The sequence below is a fragment of the Linepithema humile genome, chromosome 1, assembly GCF_040581485.1.
Source record: "Linepithema humile isolate Giens D197 chromosome 1, Lhum_UNIL_v1.0, whole genome shotgun sequence".
NCBI classification, from domain to species: Eukaryota; Metazoa; Arthropoda; class Insecta; order Hymenoptera; family Formicidae; genus Linepithema; species Linepithema humile.
This window is the reverse complement of record NC_090128.1, coordinates 37,523,998-37,542,983: the sequence shown is the minus strand read 5'-3', so window position 1 is coordinate 37,542,983 and position 18,986 is coordinate 37,523,998. Positions and strand designations below refer to the sequence as shown.

At 35.9% G+C, this 18,986-nt stretch overlaps 1 protein-coding gene and 1 non-coding gene across 2 annotated transcripts; one reads left to right on the top strand and one right to left on the bottom strand.

Moving 5' to 3' along the window:
• Positions 1-7,753: 7,753 nt before the first annotated feature.
• On the top strand, positions 7,754-10,205 carry LOC105667440 (GS homeobox 1-like). The gene is made up of 2 exons (XM_012359244.2): positions 7,754-8,397; positions 8,783-10,205. Exons 1-2 carry the CDS (start codon positions 8,142-8,144, stop codon positions 9,490-9,492), a joined length of 966 nt encoding a protein of 321 aa, XP_012214667.1. The 5' UTR covers positions 7,754-8,141; the 3' UTR covers positions 9,493-10,205.
• A 4,660-nt stretch (positions 10,206-14,865) lies between these two features.
• On the bottom strand, positions 14,866-14,937 carry TRNAP-UGG (transfer RNA proline (anticodon UGG)). Its single transcript has one exon. It is a non-coding gene; the product is annotated as a tRNA-Pro (tRNA).
• Positions 14,938-18,986: the final 4,049 nt, after the last annotated feature.

Sequence of the window (18,986 nt, the reverse complement as noted above, 5' to 3'; positions counted from 1 at the left end):
TTACCGTATGATCTACACTAGGATGATCCTACCACCGCGGGACGGGTCATTGTTGTCGACAATGCAATGCGAAACAATGCTGCAACGTCGCCGACAAAAGACTATCGATGCACTTTTGCTTTTGACCTAAATAAATCTTCATACTTGCGATTCATGTGATCAGTTCATTCCAAACATTTCTTTGATGTTTTTATCCATTTCATTATACATTTATATATAATGTGCTTTATTAATTTATTTATTAATTACTATTGATATTAATATTATTGCAAATATCCAAGAATTTACTTAATTTAATAATTAATCAAATAATATATAATACTATCGCGTTACTTTTAAAATTCAAATGATTGATCTACAGAAAATGAAAGTAGTAAAATATTTCTATTTAGGCCCATTTCAAAGTTTCAAAACGTCGATTCCAAGAGTTTCCTTATTAGAGAAATTTACTGCAAGTTTCTGTAAGTACTAGCATTTAGCTGGTAGCCGCAAAAGATCTCTTTAATTTCCAGACTGCTGCACATTTTCATTAAACAGAAGTAAGTGGAATTTTATTAAAGCAGTCCGATAGACTTTCAGATTGACGTATATTATAAATATCCACGTGAAATGAGAAAGATATATTAAGTTGCAAGAGAGAAAATTTTTCTTTCTCGCCATCGGCTAATGACATACGTGTCCTGTATCGTGGCAAAATAAAGATTTTCATGAGAAATAAAAGAAAAAAAAAGAAAAAAGAGAAAATTGTCCGGAAAAAGTAAATAACAAAAAGCAATTCGGACTTCTTAGACGACTGACAAAGGTATCGAATTTCTGGAACAGTTAATTCTTCTTCTATACGATCACGGAAGTTGCCCTATCGAGCTTGAGAAACTTTCGACCTAGTAGAAACTTTGAAATCGTCATATATCCGTTTGAAAGTCCGCGATTTATTCGTCGAATCCGAGACGAATAGTTACTTTTGAGGAAATTCCTCACGTGACTTTCATTACTGAGAACGAATTTATTGCTCTTTGAAAATATGCAGAATGATATTAAAGCGATCAACAGAGTAACAGTTTTAAATTGTGTCTCGTAAAGATATACATAATAAATCCGGATATTTATCTCAAGTAATTACATGAAAAAACCAGCGTCCAACAGCAGAACTAACTCCGCTAGAAATATTCCCGTCGCTCATCAATCTTGTCTCTCTCGTCGGGAAACAAATCTTTTCAAAGTTCCATTTACCTTCCGGAAAGGGTTGAGCAGTTCTTTGCCAGGGGTGCATCGACGCAAGTAAAGCAAATTGTCGCAGTCGATCGGCGCGCAGTTTCTTTGTGCGTCGCGTTGACAATACGACGGGGGAGGATCCGGTGGTCCAGGACTATATAGGATTTTTGCGAGTCTTCGCTCTTTCGACTATAGTCGAATTATTTGCCCGACGTGGCAGCAATGGAAAATATCCGAAATCGTATTTGCCATTCCCATGATCATATCCATCGGCGCCGCTTTTTTTTTTTCTCTCTTTCCTTTCAAAGATGACCAACGGCGTGGGTTGTTCAACTCGAATGGGATGCTCCTTTGTGAACGTGTATTCTGCGCGGAGAATACACGTTTTTTTTCCGCCGGGTGAAATGAGCCGAAGTCTAATTTCCGAAGCTCTACCTCGAAAATCGAAGCGGTGGTAGTAGGCAGCGGGGGAGAGCGAGGAACGATGCTATCGATGATGAAAGGAGTAAAGACTCCCTTTCGAGGAAGGAGTAGCGAGTTTGTCGAGGACATCAATCTGACGAATGTCCTGATGTGTACACATCGGAACAGAAAACCAAACTCGATCTTTCATGATCTTCAATCGAGATTGATGTTTTGGATGGAGGCATCGGAGAGATAGATTAAGGGCACGATAGAGTATGTACAGATTAGTGTACAGATTATTGTCTACTGTTTTCATTATGTTATATTTTATCGCGTTTATCTTGTAAAATCCTTCGTTTTGTGTGATGCTCTATTTTTCGAGTATTCCCTTGCCAACGGAATTCCGGATGTTAGCATAAAGACGAAATTATTGACTATCAATGCGTAAAATCTTTCTTTTCTCGATCTGTTAAAGTTTGAGTAATGGCAATAATTCGTAGCATTATTATACAAATTAATAAAGCAAATATATGTATATTTTTGTACATAAATCTAAGACTAACAATTAAATAAATTGTAAATTATTTAATAATCTTAGAAATAGCTATTTTTTAAAAATCGTATTGTATAAATTATTTATTATACAATAACATTTCTTATTTATTATAATGATAGAATTAATTCTTTCATCATTAACGGATTAAAAAGTACATTTCTCATTTCATAAAAATCCTGCGCAAATTGCGCGTCATTGCTATCGGTATATGAAAAATTCGATTCGTCAAGCTGGAAGATTTGACTTTTATCCAATTAGACATGAATACAAAAAGTTGATGGCGAGATCTCTCATAATGGTATGACAGTACGCCGACATAACTTTCAGCGCAATCCATCGGAACTGATTGAAAAATGGCAATGCGAATATCCGGAGTTGTCGGCCGAGAGACGTCAATGACGTGAAATTCGTCGGATTCATACTATCGTAAAATAGTTGAAATAAGCTTCATTTCAGAGATTAATGATGGCATTCCGTTGCATACCTATTATTTGCGACTTGAATATTATTTTATGATGAAAAGTACGACGCAAATTTATCTTCAAGTCACGTACGAATTTCATCTTAAACGCGAAAACACAAGATGTTCAATTCAGAGTTATCGTCCGATATATCCGTTCTAACTGTTGCACACGCCAAGAGATGAGAAATATCTTTCGGAGTGGTTATAGTTTCAGATCGATGCTTTTATTCGGTTTCACGATAAAATATCATCGAGGTAGAAGTATTTCTCCGAGCGAAAATTTGCTAGGATCAAGTACTGCACCATTTCACGAAATGACAAGTCAGTTGTTGATATGAGAAAACGGGGGAAAGTAGAAAATATGAGGAAAGGCGAGAACCTGAAATGCGATTTATGAAAGTTAGGAATGGAAGTCCTCCCTTCCGGCTCGTTAAGCCGTCAGTTCCAGCGTCACCAACAGTTCCTCGGAGTTTACATTGGTTTTCGAGAAAAATATGATGCCTGCGTAATGTGTTTGGCGACATTTACGTAATTTCCAAAGTGCGTCGAAAGGTTAATGTTAGGATATTTATCGTCGAAACGATCGTGAGAAAGTCACTTTGACTTTCAGCTTCAAGGTAAAGTTCATTTCCAACTTACGACTTTCGAGGACGCGAGGTACCGCGTATGTTTTCAAATATTTAGTCTGACTGCATTCTCGAGAGTATCTCGTAAGGCTTGCCAGCAACGATATTGCCTCGCAGCAGGATATCTTGAAAGTTTCACAACGAGGATGAGTTCGCTCAGATAAGCCGAATCATATATGTGTGGCAGCGATTACTCTGGATATTTCTATGGAAGAAATTTTCAACCCATGTTTAGATTGCATATCCAATTTTGGTCCTCGCATAAAACCTGCTTGCGTGACGCTTACATAATATATTATACGAGATATTATGAAAAATATTTGTCATACATTCATGTCATCACGTCATTTGCCAATGTTATTGGCAATGAGGTCTCACCTCAAATTAGCTATAAGCAGATTCTATCGTGTGACCACAATGAACGATTATTGCCAAGCTTGCCGCTGCAGGTCGCTTTGATTCAATTAATTCTGAGCGCCGATCGATGCTGGATTTCCTCTCGCAGTCGAGAGAATCTCGTGCCAAAATCGGGAATTATCTCCCTTTGCCCCGCACTTATAAAATCCAATTTGAGTATGAAGGTGTTCCAATTAGGAAGAACTTGGCGAAGATAATTTCCTCTTTAAGATTATACACCGCCCTTGCACATCTTACATGAAGAGTATCTTACATACGCGTGTTCACACAACGTCCTTGCTTCTTATTATACACTAGCATATAAAATGTCAAAGGTAAGGTTTCTTATTTAAACTTGAAGAATCCTTAATCTTTTATCCTTGGAAAAATACAGGAAAATATTCTTCCATGATAAATAATTTCTGACTTACATAACAAATTCGTCACTACAATTTCACAAAGTGGTTACAGCTCGTAAACCATGTGTATGGCTTTCAAAGTAATGAAAATCGTATATTATAAACTATTGTTTTCACTCTAAAACGCTACGCTTCGTTATGGCTGATTAAAAATCGCGACGCTTCGATGCTCTCGACGGAATCGCCGCCTTTCGGAGCCTACTTTCGAAACGGAAATTCTAAATGGACATAAGCTCACGGACATAAAGATTGGGCAGCTATCGGAATCATCCAAGGATAGTCACGCCCCGAATAAAAGAGAGCGACCAATGAAACGAGTCTAGGTGGAGGGTCGTGCACGAAATTAAAATATCCTTCCTATGTAATGACGCGAGAGATACGCCGGTAACGATGCACGTGAATCCGCAGGATGAGAACTATGATCCTGGCGCTCCCTTCGCGATGGGAAGGGTGGTCCCTACTCTCGATCCTGACGATGAAGGGTTCTGTGGGCACCCCTCGGAATCGCAGATCCGGCGCACATATGCTGAGACAAGGGGGAGAAGCGTTATTGTATTATTCACGACTCTAGGCCTTATAAGATAACGTTACCGTGATTTTTAATACGTGGACGCGGAATATGAGAGAGCGGGGGTTATGCCCCTTCGTGTATGCTCCGATAATGGGATTAGTCGTGTTGTTAAGGGTTTGAAATCGCGATTATGCTTTCTCAACTCCATCAGCGCGCTAAATAATACGGTGTATTATCCACCAATATCATGATGTTCGCTCTCAGGATTATCGCAATCGCCGATATAGATTGATTATTAATAAGCACGATAGTAAAAAAAAAATAACAAAATTTTAATAACTAGTAATAAAACATTAAAGTATCTTTTTATAACAAATGTAAAACTTAAAATAAAATAAAAAATCAAAAATAAACTATTTTTTTTGTATTTGATTAAATCGAATAATTTTATCTATTTATTTCGTTATTTGTTCGTATTTTTAAAAACATATTGAAATAATTGAAATTTAACAATAATTGAAATTTCAAGAACTTGCGTAATTATCGATATATCAATCATTCGTTACATGCATCATGATGATATCGTATTATCTCAATCACAAAGTGATCATCATGTTGCGCCTCCCCCGCCGTAACAATAAACGTGTCGTCGCACGCAATTAATTTTCAAGTGCACTGACAGGTGTACCCGGCGCGAAATCGTTCGCACAAGGTCACGGTTGTAATGACGAAGCCGAAACTGTGATAATGAAGGTAGATATTCGAGAAACGGCGTTTCATGTTAAACACTAATTTTCCGCTTTGTGAGCGCATCGTCTCGTATATTGCACGATTCGATGGATACATTATGGCAACGGTTAATCAAGAAATTAGTCGCGTGTGAAGTCAAGCGGCATATTACCAAAACATTATTGCTTCTCTCTCTGTCTATCGACACGCTTCGTTGTACCGCGATGGCGATTTTGACAGGCAATCTCAATGTAAATACGTTACGCGGATGCAATATGCTGCACACTCAAATATTTCAGACACGCACACACGTGTTCTATGAATAACGATTCGATTTTTACCTGTGTGAATCAGTACTAATGGATTCTATAGCAATTATAAAATCGCAGGTACGCCTAATTTTTCTGTATATTCTGTCTTATAGTTTTTTTTATTTTTTAATTTTTATTATATTAAAAGACAACATACACGTCTATGTCCGATGTAGAAATCTTGGAACTTACAATTAGAAATTCTTTTCTTTCTGTGAAGTTGCGAGCTCTCTTGTAAGGCTCTTTAAAATTTAATTAAAACACATTAAAACCAATGCTGCAAAAAAATGTGATAAAAGTAACTTTTGCATGATTTTATGTGTGTTAGGGTCGTATTAAAATATCATCGCAACGGAACTGAATAAAATATACTGCTGATTTCTTCAAGTGTGCAAAACTCTCTCTGTTGGTCTTTAATATTTATCGGTCAACATATTAAAATCATGAAACTACACGACGAATCTTGTATTCTCTGCAGTTCTTTTACCATTTTTCTCTCATTATCTTCGCATCAGTGATTTTTATTTCCACCCGACGCTGCGAGGTTTCATCAGCATGATACTTCGGAGATGCAAATTCTCGTAAACGAAGAGAAGAGGAATAAGCGAGAGGTACCGAGTGAGTCTCAGTTTCTAAGGCTGTTTCGAGATTTGATTTGAATCTGCCAAGCTGCTGAATATCGATCCACAGCGAGAAATAAACTTACGTTTCGCCCCTCCGGAGAAACGTCTGAGTGTAAACCTACGCCCGTCGCCGACATAATCTTACCGCTATAAAAACTGATCCACCTATGTAACAAACGACGATAAATGATGCCGTTTGGGCAAAATTTGTTTTTTTTCGCCGACCTTCCTGATTTTCCTCAATTGCTCGTAAATATTCGAAAGAAGAATCGGATATAACTTCATGCTTCAACTCGCAATCAACAATCATGCTCGCAAACATATGTTCTCGACTAATTTCCAAAAACATATTTAACAACATGTTATTAATATTTTGTTTACTAAATTTAAAGACCAAACCTAAGTTTCTCAAGGTTTATTTTTCTAAATATATTTTTCAGAGACATAAAATAAAAGATTATTTAAAGGGAGTAGTAGATAAAACGGGATTTGTACTAGATTTCCTTTTTCTTCAAAAATATTTCTTATACGTACATCCCGTCGGATAAGAGTCGGATCAAACACACGAAATTCCATCATATTTTTATATTTTGTCTTTATTTATTTTTTGAGATTTATTGTTGCGCCATTTACCTAATTTTACGCGGCTGAAGGCTACTAATAACACTTTCCGCAAACCAAAGTAGATAGATCAACGTCCTTAGACGACTCCTTCTCCAGCTTATCTGATTACCCGCGTAGATTCTTCAGCACGTTCCAAGGAAGCCGAGTTGATGTACATCGACGAGAAGAAAAGATGGAACAAGCTCGACACTCGTATTCTATCTCTGTCCATAGAGAAAAATCACAGAAATAGATGAAAGGATTCTCTTCCCTCTGCTGCTCTCAAAACTAAATTGTATGAATTCAGGTCACCGTTCGAGCGATTGTATCAGCATTGGGACGCGTGCTCTAATGAGATCCACTAATAATAATGATAGTGTTTTACGATAACAATTCGCGTGGAACAATATCTCTTCAACAAAATATTTATTTTTAACGAATCATGCAATCGTTTATTGCTGCAAAGAAAGCAAAACTATTAAAGTTGAAAATTTCAGAATCAAGAATAGCTTTAAAATTAAACTTTTTATTAACTCTTCCAAAGCGAAAAAGAAAGTTTAATTGTTAAGATTGTGTGCGTCAATTTAAATCATACTTTGAGTTCATCGGCCGTGTTCCGAAATAACGGCGTAGGATACGGAAGGGTCGGGGCGTCGATAATAATAGAAAGATGGGTAAAGAGACCGTATAAAGTTTCCGGCGATATTAGCCACCCGTCGAATTAACGCTGCGAGAAAATGCCCTACTCACTGTCGTTCCCTAGGGAGGGCAGTTGGGGTGAACCCCGAAAGGGGCACCCTCGCGGAGAAGAAGGGCGGGGCCCTGCATAAAAGGGCCCGGGATCAAAAACCAACCCCTGGGTGGAGTTTGCACCCCGTATATATATAATAAGCCCGGGATCCTCAGAATGTAGAACTCGATGCACCGTCGTGCAGTAAAGATCTGCAAATCAATATTTTGACTCGACCTTATCTCACAGTTGAAAACATTCAAGGACAATGTAAATCAATATTGTGTATCCGGGGAGAATAAAAAAGAGAACAGAAGATAATCCGAAGAAAAAGAGTCGGAAAGGATTCGAAGAATATTGTGATTCCAAAATACATTTCTCGGGAAAGAGTTTAATCTGATTAAACTCAAAGCTGGGATTAAACATAAAGTTAAGTGCGACGAGAAAATTTCAATGATCGTTGGATTACTGTGTCGTGTGTGAATTTTACGGCTTAAAGTTGGACAGGACTTGAGAAATTGTGTTGATCTTCCGGAGGATCCTTCATTGAAAGAAAAATGTCACGAAGCTTCCTAGTGGACTCTTTAATCGGCAACAACTCGCCACCTTCGTACCCGCTGCCGTATTATGGAAATCAGCTGCCTAATTACATGTTTAATTTCTTTAATCTTGGATTGGGCTACCAGCCGATTAGACCGGTGCCTAGACCACCTACCATGCCCGTGCCGATCAGCCCATCGACGCTAACCGTCTTACCGATACCTGGACAGAGCCCCCCGTCGCCTTTAAACACCTCAACAAGTAGATTATCAGGTAAATATGACTACTAATTAAATTACTATCTATACGACAATAATTCGCGATAATTAAATCTTTCACTATAATTGTTAGTAAATTTTAATATAATAACTCCAAAGCCACATTAAGTTACACATATTAATTTACAAAGCATTGTTTATTTCCAAATAATAAATTTTGAATAAATATAAGCCAAATTTTATTTTAAATATTTTTTTATTTAATTTACAAATATTTCTAAATATTTGATATTATTTTTGCGAGATATTATTTCAGTATGAGATTACGCACGTCTCCCTGATATTTTCTCAATCTCACGAACTATATCAGATAGAAACGAAAATCAAATTTATCGTGCTTTCTCGCAACAACGCCATTAACCCATGACCTTTATCTTCAGATGTTTCAGCACCCAACGAGTCTCCGTCCCGCAACAGTACTCCGACGCCTCCGCCAAAGTCCCCGAGCTCCAACAGCTCGAAACGCATTCGAACTGCGTTTACCAGCACTCAGCTGTTGGAGTTAGAGCGGGAGTTCGCATCGAACATGTATTTATCGCGATTGCGTCGCATCGAAATCGCAACCAATCTCCGATTGTCAGAGAAGCAGGTCAAGATTTGGTTCCAAAATCGCCGAGTAAAGTACAAGAAGGAGGATCTACCTTCTGGCCAAAATCAGAAGTGTTGCTGTCTGAGAACCTGCAGTAAACGAAAAGACAGCTGTGGAGAGGAATCGCCCGGCCGCAAGTGCGACCAGGAAGAAGACGAAAAGAAGTCCCCAAAGAGCAGCGATAGCGGCAAATCTGGTCGTGGATTCGCCGAGACTGAACGCCTCGAGCAATCGATCGCGAACGAAGACGCCCGTTTTGAGGAGAAGTTCGACTTCTCGAGAATAAACTCTATGCAGAATCAGACAGTCGGATACGAAGTGCGGGATCTCTCTCGAGGTTGCAAGAGAAGTCTGACGGAAGCGGATGAAGGAAACAGCAAGAGGAGAAAGATGGAGACGACGGCAGATTATCAGACTCCGAATCCGGAGGCGATTATAACTCCGGTATTCAGAAATATAAGATGCACGAAGCATACCGTTGAGAGAATCGTTAACTCGTAGATCTAGAAGCCTGCACATAAGTTTGCGAGCTTTGTATATGCAAAGTAATGTAACGAAAGGTTCAAACTCTCATTGATTTTACCAATAAGGAAATTAAATGTTAAATGACTAATTAAATTAGTCGATAAATACTCGGGATAATGCAACTCAGAATGCGTTTAACTGTTGTAAATATTATAAATATATTTTGTACAATTGTATTGCTTTGTAGATATATTTTTGTATAATTTATATAGAAAAGCAAAATTGTATATATTTAATATAAACTAAATAAAAGTAAAATATATTTGCTACCTTAAAAATGTACTTATTGATATACCGATAATTTTGCTCTAATAAATAGATAATACACAAATAAGATATTTTTACGCTTGATACAAAACATTTATTACTCCTTTACTAAAAAATATAGATTTTAAAATAATATAATAAAACTTTGAATTTCATATAAAAACTGTCATTAAAACAAAAAAAATATTTTCTTCTAATATTTAAAAGTATTATAAACAGCAACTCTAAAAAATAATTTTTATTACATTTTTATTAAATATTTTATTAAATATTCATTTTATTAAATATTATTTTTATTAAATAATAAAAGACTGATGATTTTCGTATTAATATTACAGAAATTTAAGCGAAATCACAGAATTATTTTTCATTATACTTATTTAACTAATTAAACAATGATTATTATGTTAATATTATGTGACGATGCAAATTCCTTTTATTATAATATATACCATAATGCAAATAACATATTATTAAATAATATAAAAATATTACTAATAGATATGAATTAATATAACTTTATATTATATTTTTATATGCCTCGAATTATTTTATTTCAAATATAGATAATATGTAAATACTGTATTCAAGTTTGATCCACACACACAAATGACACACACACAATGACACGCGCAAATAAAGGCTTATAAACAATTAATTATTAAAATATAGCATTCTCATATATAAAACTTACAAATATCGCATCAAATGTTAATTATAATGAAGATTCTCCGATACACATCACCACCTTAGACGACGTAACGCGCGTCTGTGCGCGATTTTCCAGTCAAACGATCGGCCAGAAAGAGTACAACTCAACAAGAGTACACGCGGTCACTCGAAGGGCCCGTTGGCTATTGTCGATGGGAAACCGGTCGCGTTTTAAATCCCGAAAATTTGTCAAGAGGGCCTCCACTTTAGGTTAAATTTAAGGTAAAACGTAGTTAATGGTGTTAAGGAGCTGTGTGACAATACGCCGAGGTCTCTTGCGCTCTCGAAGCCTCAAGCCCGAGTCGTACAATAGAACACTTGTGTTGCCATTCGCGAGGCCCGACGGAACGTGAAAACCAGCCGGCTGTCCTTTTTTTTTCAGGCCCAAGCGCGACAACGCCGCGCCCATTCACGGTAGCCAAGAAGTCCCCAAAGTCGCGTAGACTTGGTTCATTCATCCGCTCAGGAGGATCAATGACATAGAGGAAGGAGACAGAGGGGACCGATCGCGCAGACTGAATAACGACGACGAGTCCGGACGAAAAGTCGAAATCAAAAAATCGCACTTCCACGATCCGCCTTTTTGCCTTTCGTCCCGCACAACGGCGGCCGGTGCTTTTGACGATCGTTTGGAGTGAATCTAAGGGACGTTTAAGGAATGCGGATTCGGCGACAATTTCTCGCCTCTTGAGAGTGTTAGAGAACGCATTCGGTTATGGTAGTTAAAGTCTGAAGCGTGAATGCGAGTATAAGTGATGTATGGAGTGCCTCTTAAATCCCGACGGCTTTTCTGATTTTTGATACCTGAAGTAGCAGTTGCTCCTGAGTTACGACGCCTTTAATCAAATACAGATTATATAAAATAGTAGGTAAGAAAAAGTTTCAAAAAGTATTTTATATGTATACGTTTAATGGCAGCTACGGAAAAGAACCTGGTAACAAGATCCGCCGTGTTTCACTTTTCAATTCAATTTAATGTTTCGGTAACTCACAGCAGCGTCGGGCTAAATGATCTCCCGCCGCGACGTCCAATCGCAATTCAATTTTCCGGGCCCTCGCGTGCTCACGTCTCGTCACGCGGCGGATGCAATCGGATCACCGACAGCGCGAATGATATGTAGATATCAACCGCTCCTTTGTACGCCCATCGGTATTCGCGTGTGTCGGCTGATTCCGCTTGCCATGTCCTTCCACGTCGTGGAACCTCGTACCGATTGCGTTAATGAGAAACTGCTGGGTTAAGCCCATTTCGTCTCTCCGTGTTGTCGAGAAACCTAATTCCCCGTGCGACATCCGGAGAAAATGATGATAGTGTATTAAACGTTATTCGGTTTACTTTACCAAGTTCCACGAGACAATCTGCATGCCTGCATTGGTGCACGGCAAAGCCATCGCGATATTATGCAATATTATGTATTGCTCATTTTCCTCTCTTTCGATCTGACTGGAAAATTTAAGATATCCGTAACATTGTAGTAGGTGAAAATTAATATGCGCAATACATATTCTCAATCTTTTTTCTCGCATTTTTAATTAATTTTTAATTAATTTGTTTAATTAATACAACAAATTTTTCCGCCTTATTACGTGAATTATTCAATTCGACAAGGCAAAGGTAAAGCAAAACAAACATTCCATCATTATTGATACATAAATAATTAAATTTTTAATTGATTTAAATTTCGTCCAAGTGACCAAGTCTGACGTAATCGCGGCGACATTTCCTACTATTTTAGCAACTCTCTTTGCAACCGTTTCTATTCAGTAATCCTGTCAGATCATTGCGATTCGAACTGGACTACTGGAGAGGGTCTACTTTCGAGTGGTTCTAATGAGTCCGAGCAAACCCGCGACATACTCTGTAGAAAAATTCGTGAAACACGATTGCAACGGTCTGTAACTCAAAAATCGAGGGAAAGAGACGATGATAAAAAACGAAGCAAGAAAAAGGATAAAAAATAAAAAGAGGAAAGAGACGGAGAGAGGTTGCAACAGAATTGTTGTCGGCGGCGACCGATTTCTGGTTCCAGTGCGCTAATTCATTTCATCTTATGCGCACTGAAGAGGCGCTCCATCAAAGCTAGAAAAAAGCTACCACGACAGCACTCCAATGCAGAAGGGCGACGGAGAGCGAAATGACAAGGTGGTGCGGGCACTTGAAAGTTGAAACCGTTTTTGCCTCTTTACACGCAACCAAAGGACAATAGTAACAGCACATCGACCATTATGGATTTCATTTTCGTAGTACGTGATTCCAGGCCACTTGCGTTTGAATCGATCGATTAATATTGACAAATATAACTATGAGAATTTTGAAACAAACCTAACATTGATAAGTTAACAACAATATTTAAAAAAATATGTATTTAAAAAAAACTTATTAGATTCTCCTGAGAGAAAAGGAAATGCAAGCGTAATTAAGAATTCTGCGGAAAAAAGGGCCAAAAAAAGAGTGGCAACTCTGACAAAAAAATAAAAGGATTAATCTTTTGATCTATGAGCAACAGTTTTCCCCAAGCAGAAAGCAACAATTTGCAAATGTCAACGAAAAAGTTTGGAGATATTTCTTTCTAAAACAAATAAACTCTACGCTTCAGTGTTAAAATAACTGACCGCTGGCATATAAGTGTAGAAGATTTAACAACGCGATAAATTTGTTTCTGGGTTTTACCAACATTTCACCACAAAACGTGAAAGAAGTGTAAACTTTGCAAGACGGCGAACTGTTGTAACACAGATGTATTGCGCAACACAGTATCGCAAGAATGCAGAGTACGCCGTCTTGATATTGTCAGCCATTTGTGTGTGCGTGACTAATGACGCGGAATAATTTTAAAGATCGTCGCTTGATGTTGTACTTTTATTCACATCAGTTTTTTATTGTCGCGATTCCTATTCGCGCCAACATGTCTCGGCGATGAAGATCGATGCGACGGTAGTTTAATGATTGAAGAATGCCGAAATGGCATCCTGGGAAATAAATTTTTACACATTGGAAACACATTGGACATCTAGCACATGATACCACGAGAGAATAAAATAAAATAATAAAATCAGCGTAAGATAGCATATTTGCCACCTGCGTATTGATAGAACATATGTATTTTATACAAATGTACTATATTCATATACATTTAAGAAAACACGGCTTTAGTATTATTTTACGGCAGCGTAATTACTTTTGACAAGATATTATTTTTTTAATAGAGCAAACGTATATTAGCTTCCGAGAAAATTATCATAAGGAATAAACAGCGCAATTGTTATTTTACCTTACCCTCTGAGCACTTAGAAAAGTAGGAAAGGTGGCCTTTTCGTCCGAAAATTGGTAACAGCCGCTAAGGGTGTCCTGGTAGTCGCGGCAATTTAAGATAGAAACAATAAAGATAGGGTTTCATTGAGTCATTACATCATCATTATGTGCGGCAGGTGGCGTATCACCTATACAGACGCCTCTTGTCCCGCATACCTGTTCCTGTGTGATCTTCGCATTAAACCGTGAAATACACACGTTAAACGCACCTGTGTCCCAAGCGTATCCGCCTAATGTGAGCCGGCAACTTTCAGGAAATTGCCTTTGGGACCAGTTTAACTTAACCGAAAAACTGTCCGAGCGTGCCGCAATGGTCGATCGATCGTTATAAACCTGTTTCTACGCGATAAATGCAGAAATTTCGTCGCCTCGTAGAAACATATCATGATAAGTCATATTTTTATAGCAGATGTTAGTAACTTTGTTCAAAACAGTATTTTGCAAATATTTAATAAATATTTTTTAATAAAAAAAATTGATATATAAAAAATTTTTTTAATAAAACAGAGTAATTATTTAAAAACTTTTAAACGTCAATTTTACCTCACAATAAACCAAAATTTAAAATCAATTTTTTTGGATTTTTTTATAATAGATGTTGAGATTTATTTTTTGTAAAACTGAGATCATGGTTTTTATTTATCTGAGTTTTAAAATAGTACTACGAAATGATAAACGGAGAAGTGATATTACATTCGTAGCATACAGACGATGCATAGTACACGCATATATTGCATTCGTAGTAGACAGGGAATGATAACAACTATATATGTTTGACCTGCATGAGATACGCATTATTCGCATTGCACATGCAAAGCATAGATCTGAACAAAGATTTACTCCATGCTTTTCTTCCATGCTGCTTATCTAACTTTTATGTCGCATACACGCTGATTTGCTAACGGAAATAAATGTAGGAAATAAATAGCAGCATTTAGACTTATTTGATATTATGCTTTCCATTCCAATTCTTTTTTTTCTTTTTTAAGGATAAAGCACAATAGAATCAATTATGTTGATAACATTAAATAGAAAAATTTACAATAAAAAGTAAAATTGGGCTCAGCCGGGATTTGAACCCGGGACCTCTCGCACCCAAAGCGAGAATCATACCCCTAGACCACTGAGCCATTCCCAACAGGTGAGAGTTATTTTATCATGATACAGGTATATTCTTTTTATTAAATTTCTATTTTTTTTATTTAATATTATCTATATAAAAAAATAATTTTTTTTTATATTTAAATTTTACCCAGTAGTATATTCGGAAATATTAAAATGCATATTGTTCTTATTAGTGTAAAACTAATTATGTCACATAATAACTCCGACATTTAATATATATTATGAAAAAAATGTCACTATTAATAATAAAAATAGCAAAAATCCAATATATATATATATATATATATATATATATATATATATCAAAAATGAAGTAATAAATCGCCGTTTTATATAAATAGAAAAGTATGTAGCAGCAAATTGTGTTCTAGATGCAAACTTTTACCCGTGGCATTTATCATAATTAACGCCATAAAATAACCACTTAATTTTGGAACGCAACCCTTCTCTTTTGCCGCGAAAAAAGTAACACCTTCGTTTACAAGCGACAAAAAAAACGACCGTTGTATCTTTGTTTTGCTGCAGTTAACTCGCTCATAACGTGTCGTCACCCTTCGGGCAAAAACGCGGTGAAAACGCGACCCTTAGACACGTCGAAGGGTCGGGGAAGATTTGTGGTTGCGCTTGGTGATCGCATAGACAGGAATCAAAAGGGACAGAATCTCAATCTCTTTATTGACGTGCGGTCGGACAGTCGATTTTGAATGGACCTACTAAGCGGAGATCGAGACAGCGTGATTGTTCGCTCGAACGATGCAGCGATATCAAGTTTCGGACAATCTTAAAGGCTGTTGACTGACAACTTTGAAAACACGTGTATCACGCGGTATAATGACTTGGCAGGTGCTATAGCCGCAACCCGGAATTACATTTTGAAAAAATATTGAGCAGAAAATGATATTTTGCTCTATTTAACTCCAATCTTACATTAATGCATTTTTCTAAATTATAATAACGAAATTATTTGTTCTATTCTTCTATATTTATTCTATATTTATCTTATTCAAGTTTCTTTTATTTTAATAATAATTTTAATTAAATATTTAATTTAATTCAAAAAGCGTGAAAATTTAAAGCGTGAAATATTCAGCATTTTTAAAACATTTATATTATTATATTTATGTTTTATACTTATATTAATAATTTATATTTTTGTACGTTTATTAAAAGAATCAATATTGTTCCAGAATATGCATCCAGAATATAAGCTACTACATACTCTTTTCTATCTACATAAAACGGCGATTCATTACTTCATTTTTGATATAATAAGTATATGTATTGGATTTTTTTTGCTATTTTTATTATTAATAGTTACGTTTTTTCATAATATATATTAAATGTCGGTTATTATGTGATATAATTAGTTTCATACTAATAAGAACAATATTAATTATTATCTGTTACATTGCAGATGATGCAAAGTACGTATCAAATTATAATTATTCTGATTATTATAACATAATATTATCAAATGCTTAAAATAAACGCTAATATAATAAACGTATGTACTCACCATTGCATTCAGAAACGACGCAACATAGGAATCAATCGGTTTCTCACTCACATTGTTTCTTATGGCATTTTTAATGTACCTACACTCGCAACACACATGCTTAACACTGTTTAACAATCACATCACATCATATTCTCGAAACTTATTGTATTTGCGGTATACTCAAACCGAATAAATAACACACAACACGATTGCATTGGATAATTGTACAATTGCAATGACACGTTTGCAATTAATTAGATTATGTTTAACGGCAGGTTCGCGCAAAGCGTATCAAGTGTGCATTTTAGTACTGTAAAAGCCCAATTAATTCTAATCCAAATCCGTAATTAACTCAAAACTGTTCTTCATATTCACTGGTCAAAAAAAAATTATAGTTTTGGATTACGTTGTTTTCGTTAGATTATTCAGTTTTAATACAGATCAACGCGAAAAAAAATAAATTACACAACCGATTAACTATTGACATGTATATTTTCAACAAAGTAAAGCAACAACAACTATGTATGTTTTCCAGCAAAGGACACAAGTTGACACAAATCGACACAAATATCACTCTGTCTTTGTTCGATATTCAATGAGCAACAGAGAGAATAATATTTTTGTGTCGCTTGTGTCTCTTGGTGGAAAACTACCTATATAAATACAGATGATACAAACAAACAAACAAGAGACTAACGTAGAAAGCGCAGTCATGGTAACTAAGGTTGCGTTCGTTTTGGACGCTCACGCGCTGAAAGCATCAGTCTATCTTTCTTGCTCATTATACGTCGAAGAAAGATAGAATGACGCTTTCAGCACGTAAGCGTCCAAAGCGAACACAGCCTAAATAATTCTCAACGCCATCTCAAAAGAAACTAAACTTTTATCATTTAGTATGACAGTTAAACGATAGATGATGTAAGTGTCTTGAGAACGTATGTATACTAATAGTTTTTAGGCGAAACTCCCAACGCCATCTTCTTTATTAAAATAAAAAAAAATACTAACAGTTTTGTAGAGAATAATGCCTCGAGATTATTTAGCATTTTTTACACGTTTCTCGGATTATAAAATATCTTATGCGCGTACAAATATCGCATACTGAATCAGGCAGCTGCGAAACGTCCTGAAACATGAAGTAGTGTACGACATCTCGGTCGCGATTCATGAATATATTGTTCGATATTCACGACTGTCACTCATGGCTGCGCGACGAGTTAGTGTTTATTCTGTTATGTCGGGAAACTTGTTCTATATTTTACGCTCTTTTTGCCTGCATTGATCTCGCGAAAGAATATTGAAAGTGTCGAATTGAGCAACGGGAAAACCAACAATCGCCGTAGGGAGTGATAATTGTGGCATCGCGATCAAACATATTTATAACCTTATTGCTTTGTGTCAAATCAATCAATTGTGATAGAGTGCTAATTATTGTGCGCGATTATTTATTCGCCGCGGCCGTGGTTTTTATTGATTGATTTATATTTACACAAATGAGTGATTCTGTGAATGAAGTTTTAAATGTAGTGTAGTGTGTAGTGAAGTGTATAGTGTAGTGTCCATCGTAAGAATTTTGTAAACAAAAGGACAACGACGTCAGAGATAAACAAATTTTTAATTATTATGTCTGTTCAATTAATTGAAATATCCTGAAAAGGGTATAAATGCCAAAATTAAAAAAAATTATAAATAAATATACATATAAAATTTCATAAATAAATAGAAAAAAATAACAAACTTTCAAAAACAAATATATTGTGCGCGATTATTTATTCGCCGCGGCCGTGGTTTTTATTGATTGATTTATATTTACACAAATGAGTGATTCTGTGAATGAAGTTTTAAATGTAGTGTAGTGTGTAGTGTAGTGTATAGTGTAGTGTCCATTGTAAAAATTTTGTAAGCAAGAGGACAACGACGTCAGAGGTAAACAAATTTTTAATTATTATGTCTGTTCAATTAATTGAAATATCTTGAAAAAGGTATGAATGTCAAAATTAAAAAAAATTATAAATAAATATACATATAAAATTTCATAAATAAATAGAAAAAAATAACAAACTTTCAAAAACAAATATGTACAAATATAAAAATAAAATATTTGAAATGTAAACTATTTTTTATTGCTTTAGAAATAATATTTTGAATAAAGTTTTGTTATATGTATTAAAATGTTTTTACAGATTTTTAAATTAATTTTAGTTTAGTCTGTTGAATCTAATTTCATAAATAACAATTGTATATTTATAATGCATGCACGTGATTGTCGTAGAGTCAGCGTGGCTAGAATAAATCAACGTTTCTTGACTAATTTTTCGAGATAATCTTTTTATCGGAGCAATCTTTGATTCCGATGACGTCGATTTCGTTGCTTGTTTCATGCCTTTTAACATTACTTTAACCTGCTGCGATACCGATCTACCGCATACGAGACTTTCGATGGATGTGGCGATCGTCCACTCGCGATTTTTCAAAAAGTTTTCGTTTGACCTGCCGACTCACTGCGCTAATCCTTATTTAACCCGGAGTTTATCGATCGGATCGCAGTGCATGGGA

Excerpts from the sequence above, each read along its gene's own strand:
- LOC105667440 (XM_012359244.2), top strand. The coding sequence starts at position 8,142 with ATGTCACGAAGCTTCCTAGTGGACTCTTTAATCGGCAACAACTCGCCA. Across the intron at positions 8,398-8,782 it reads CTCAACAAGTAGATTATCAG|ATGTTTCAGCACCCAACGAG; the intron begins GTAAATATGACT and ends CTTTATCTTCAG.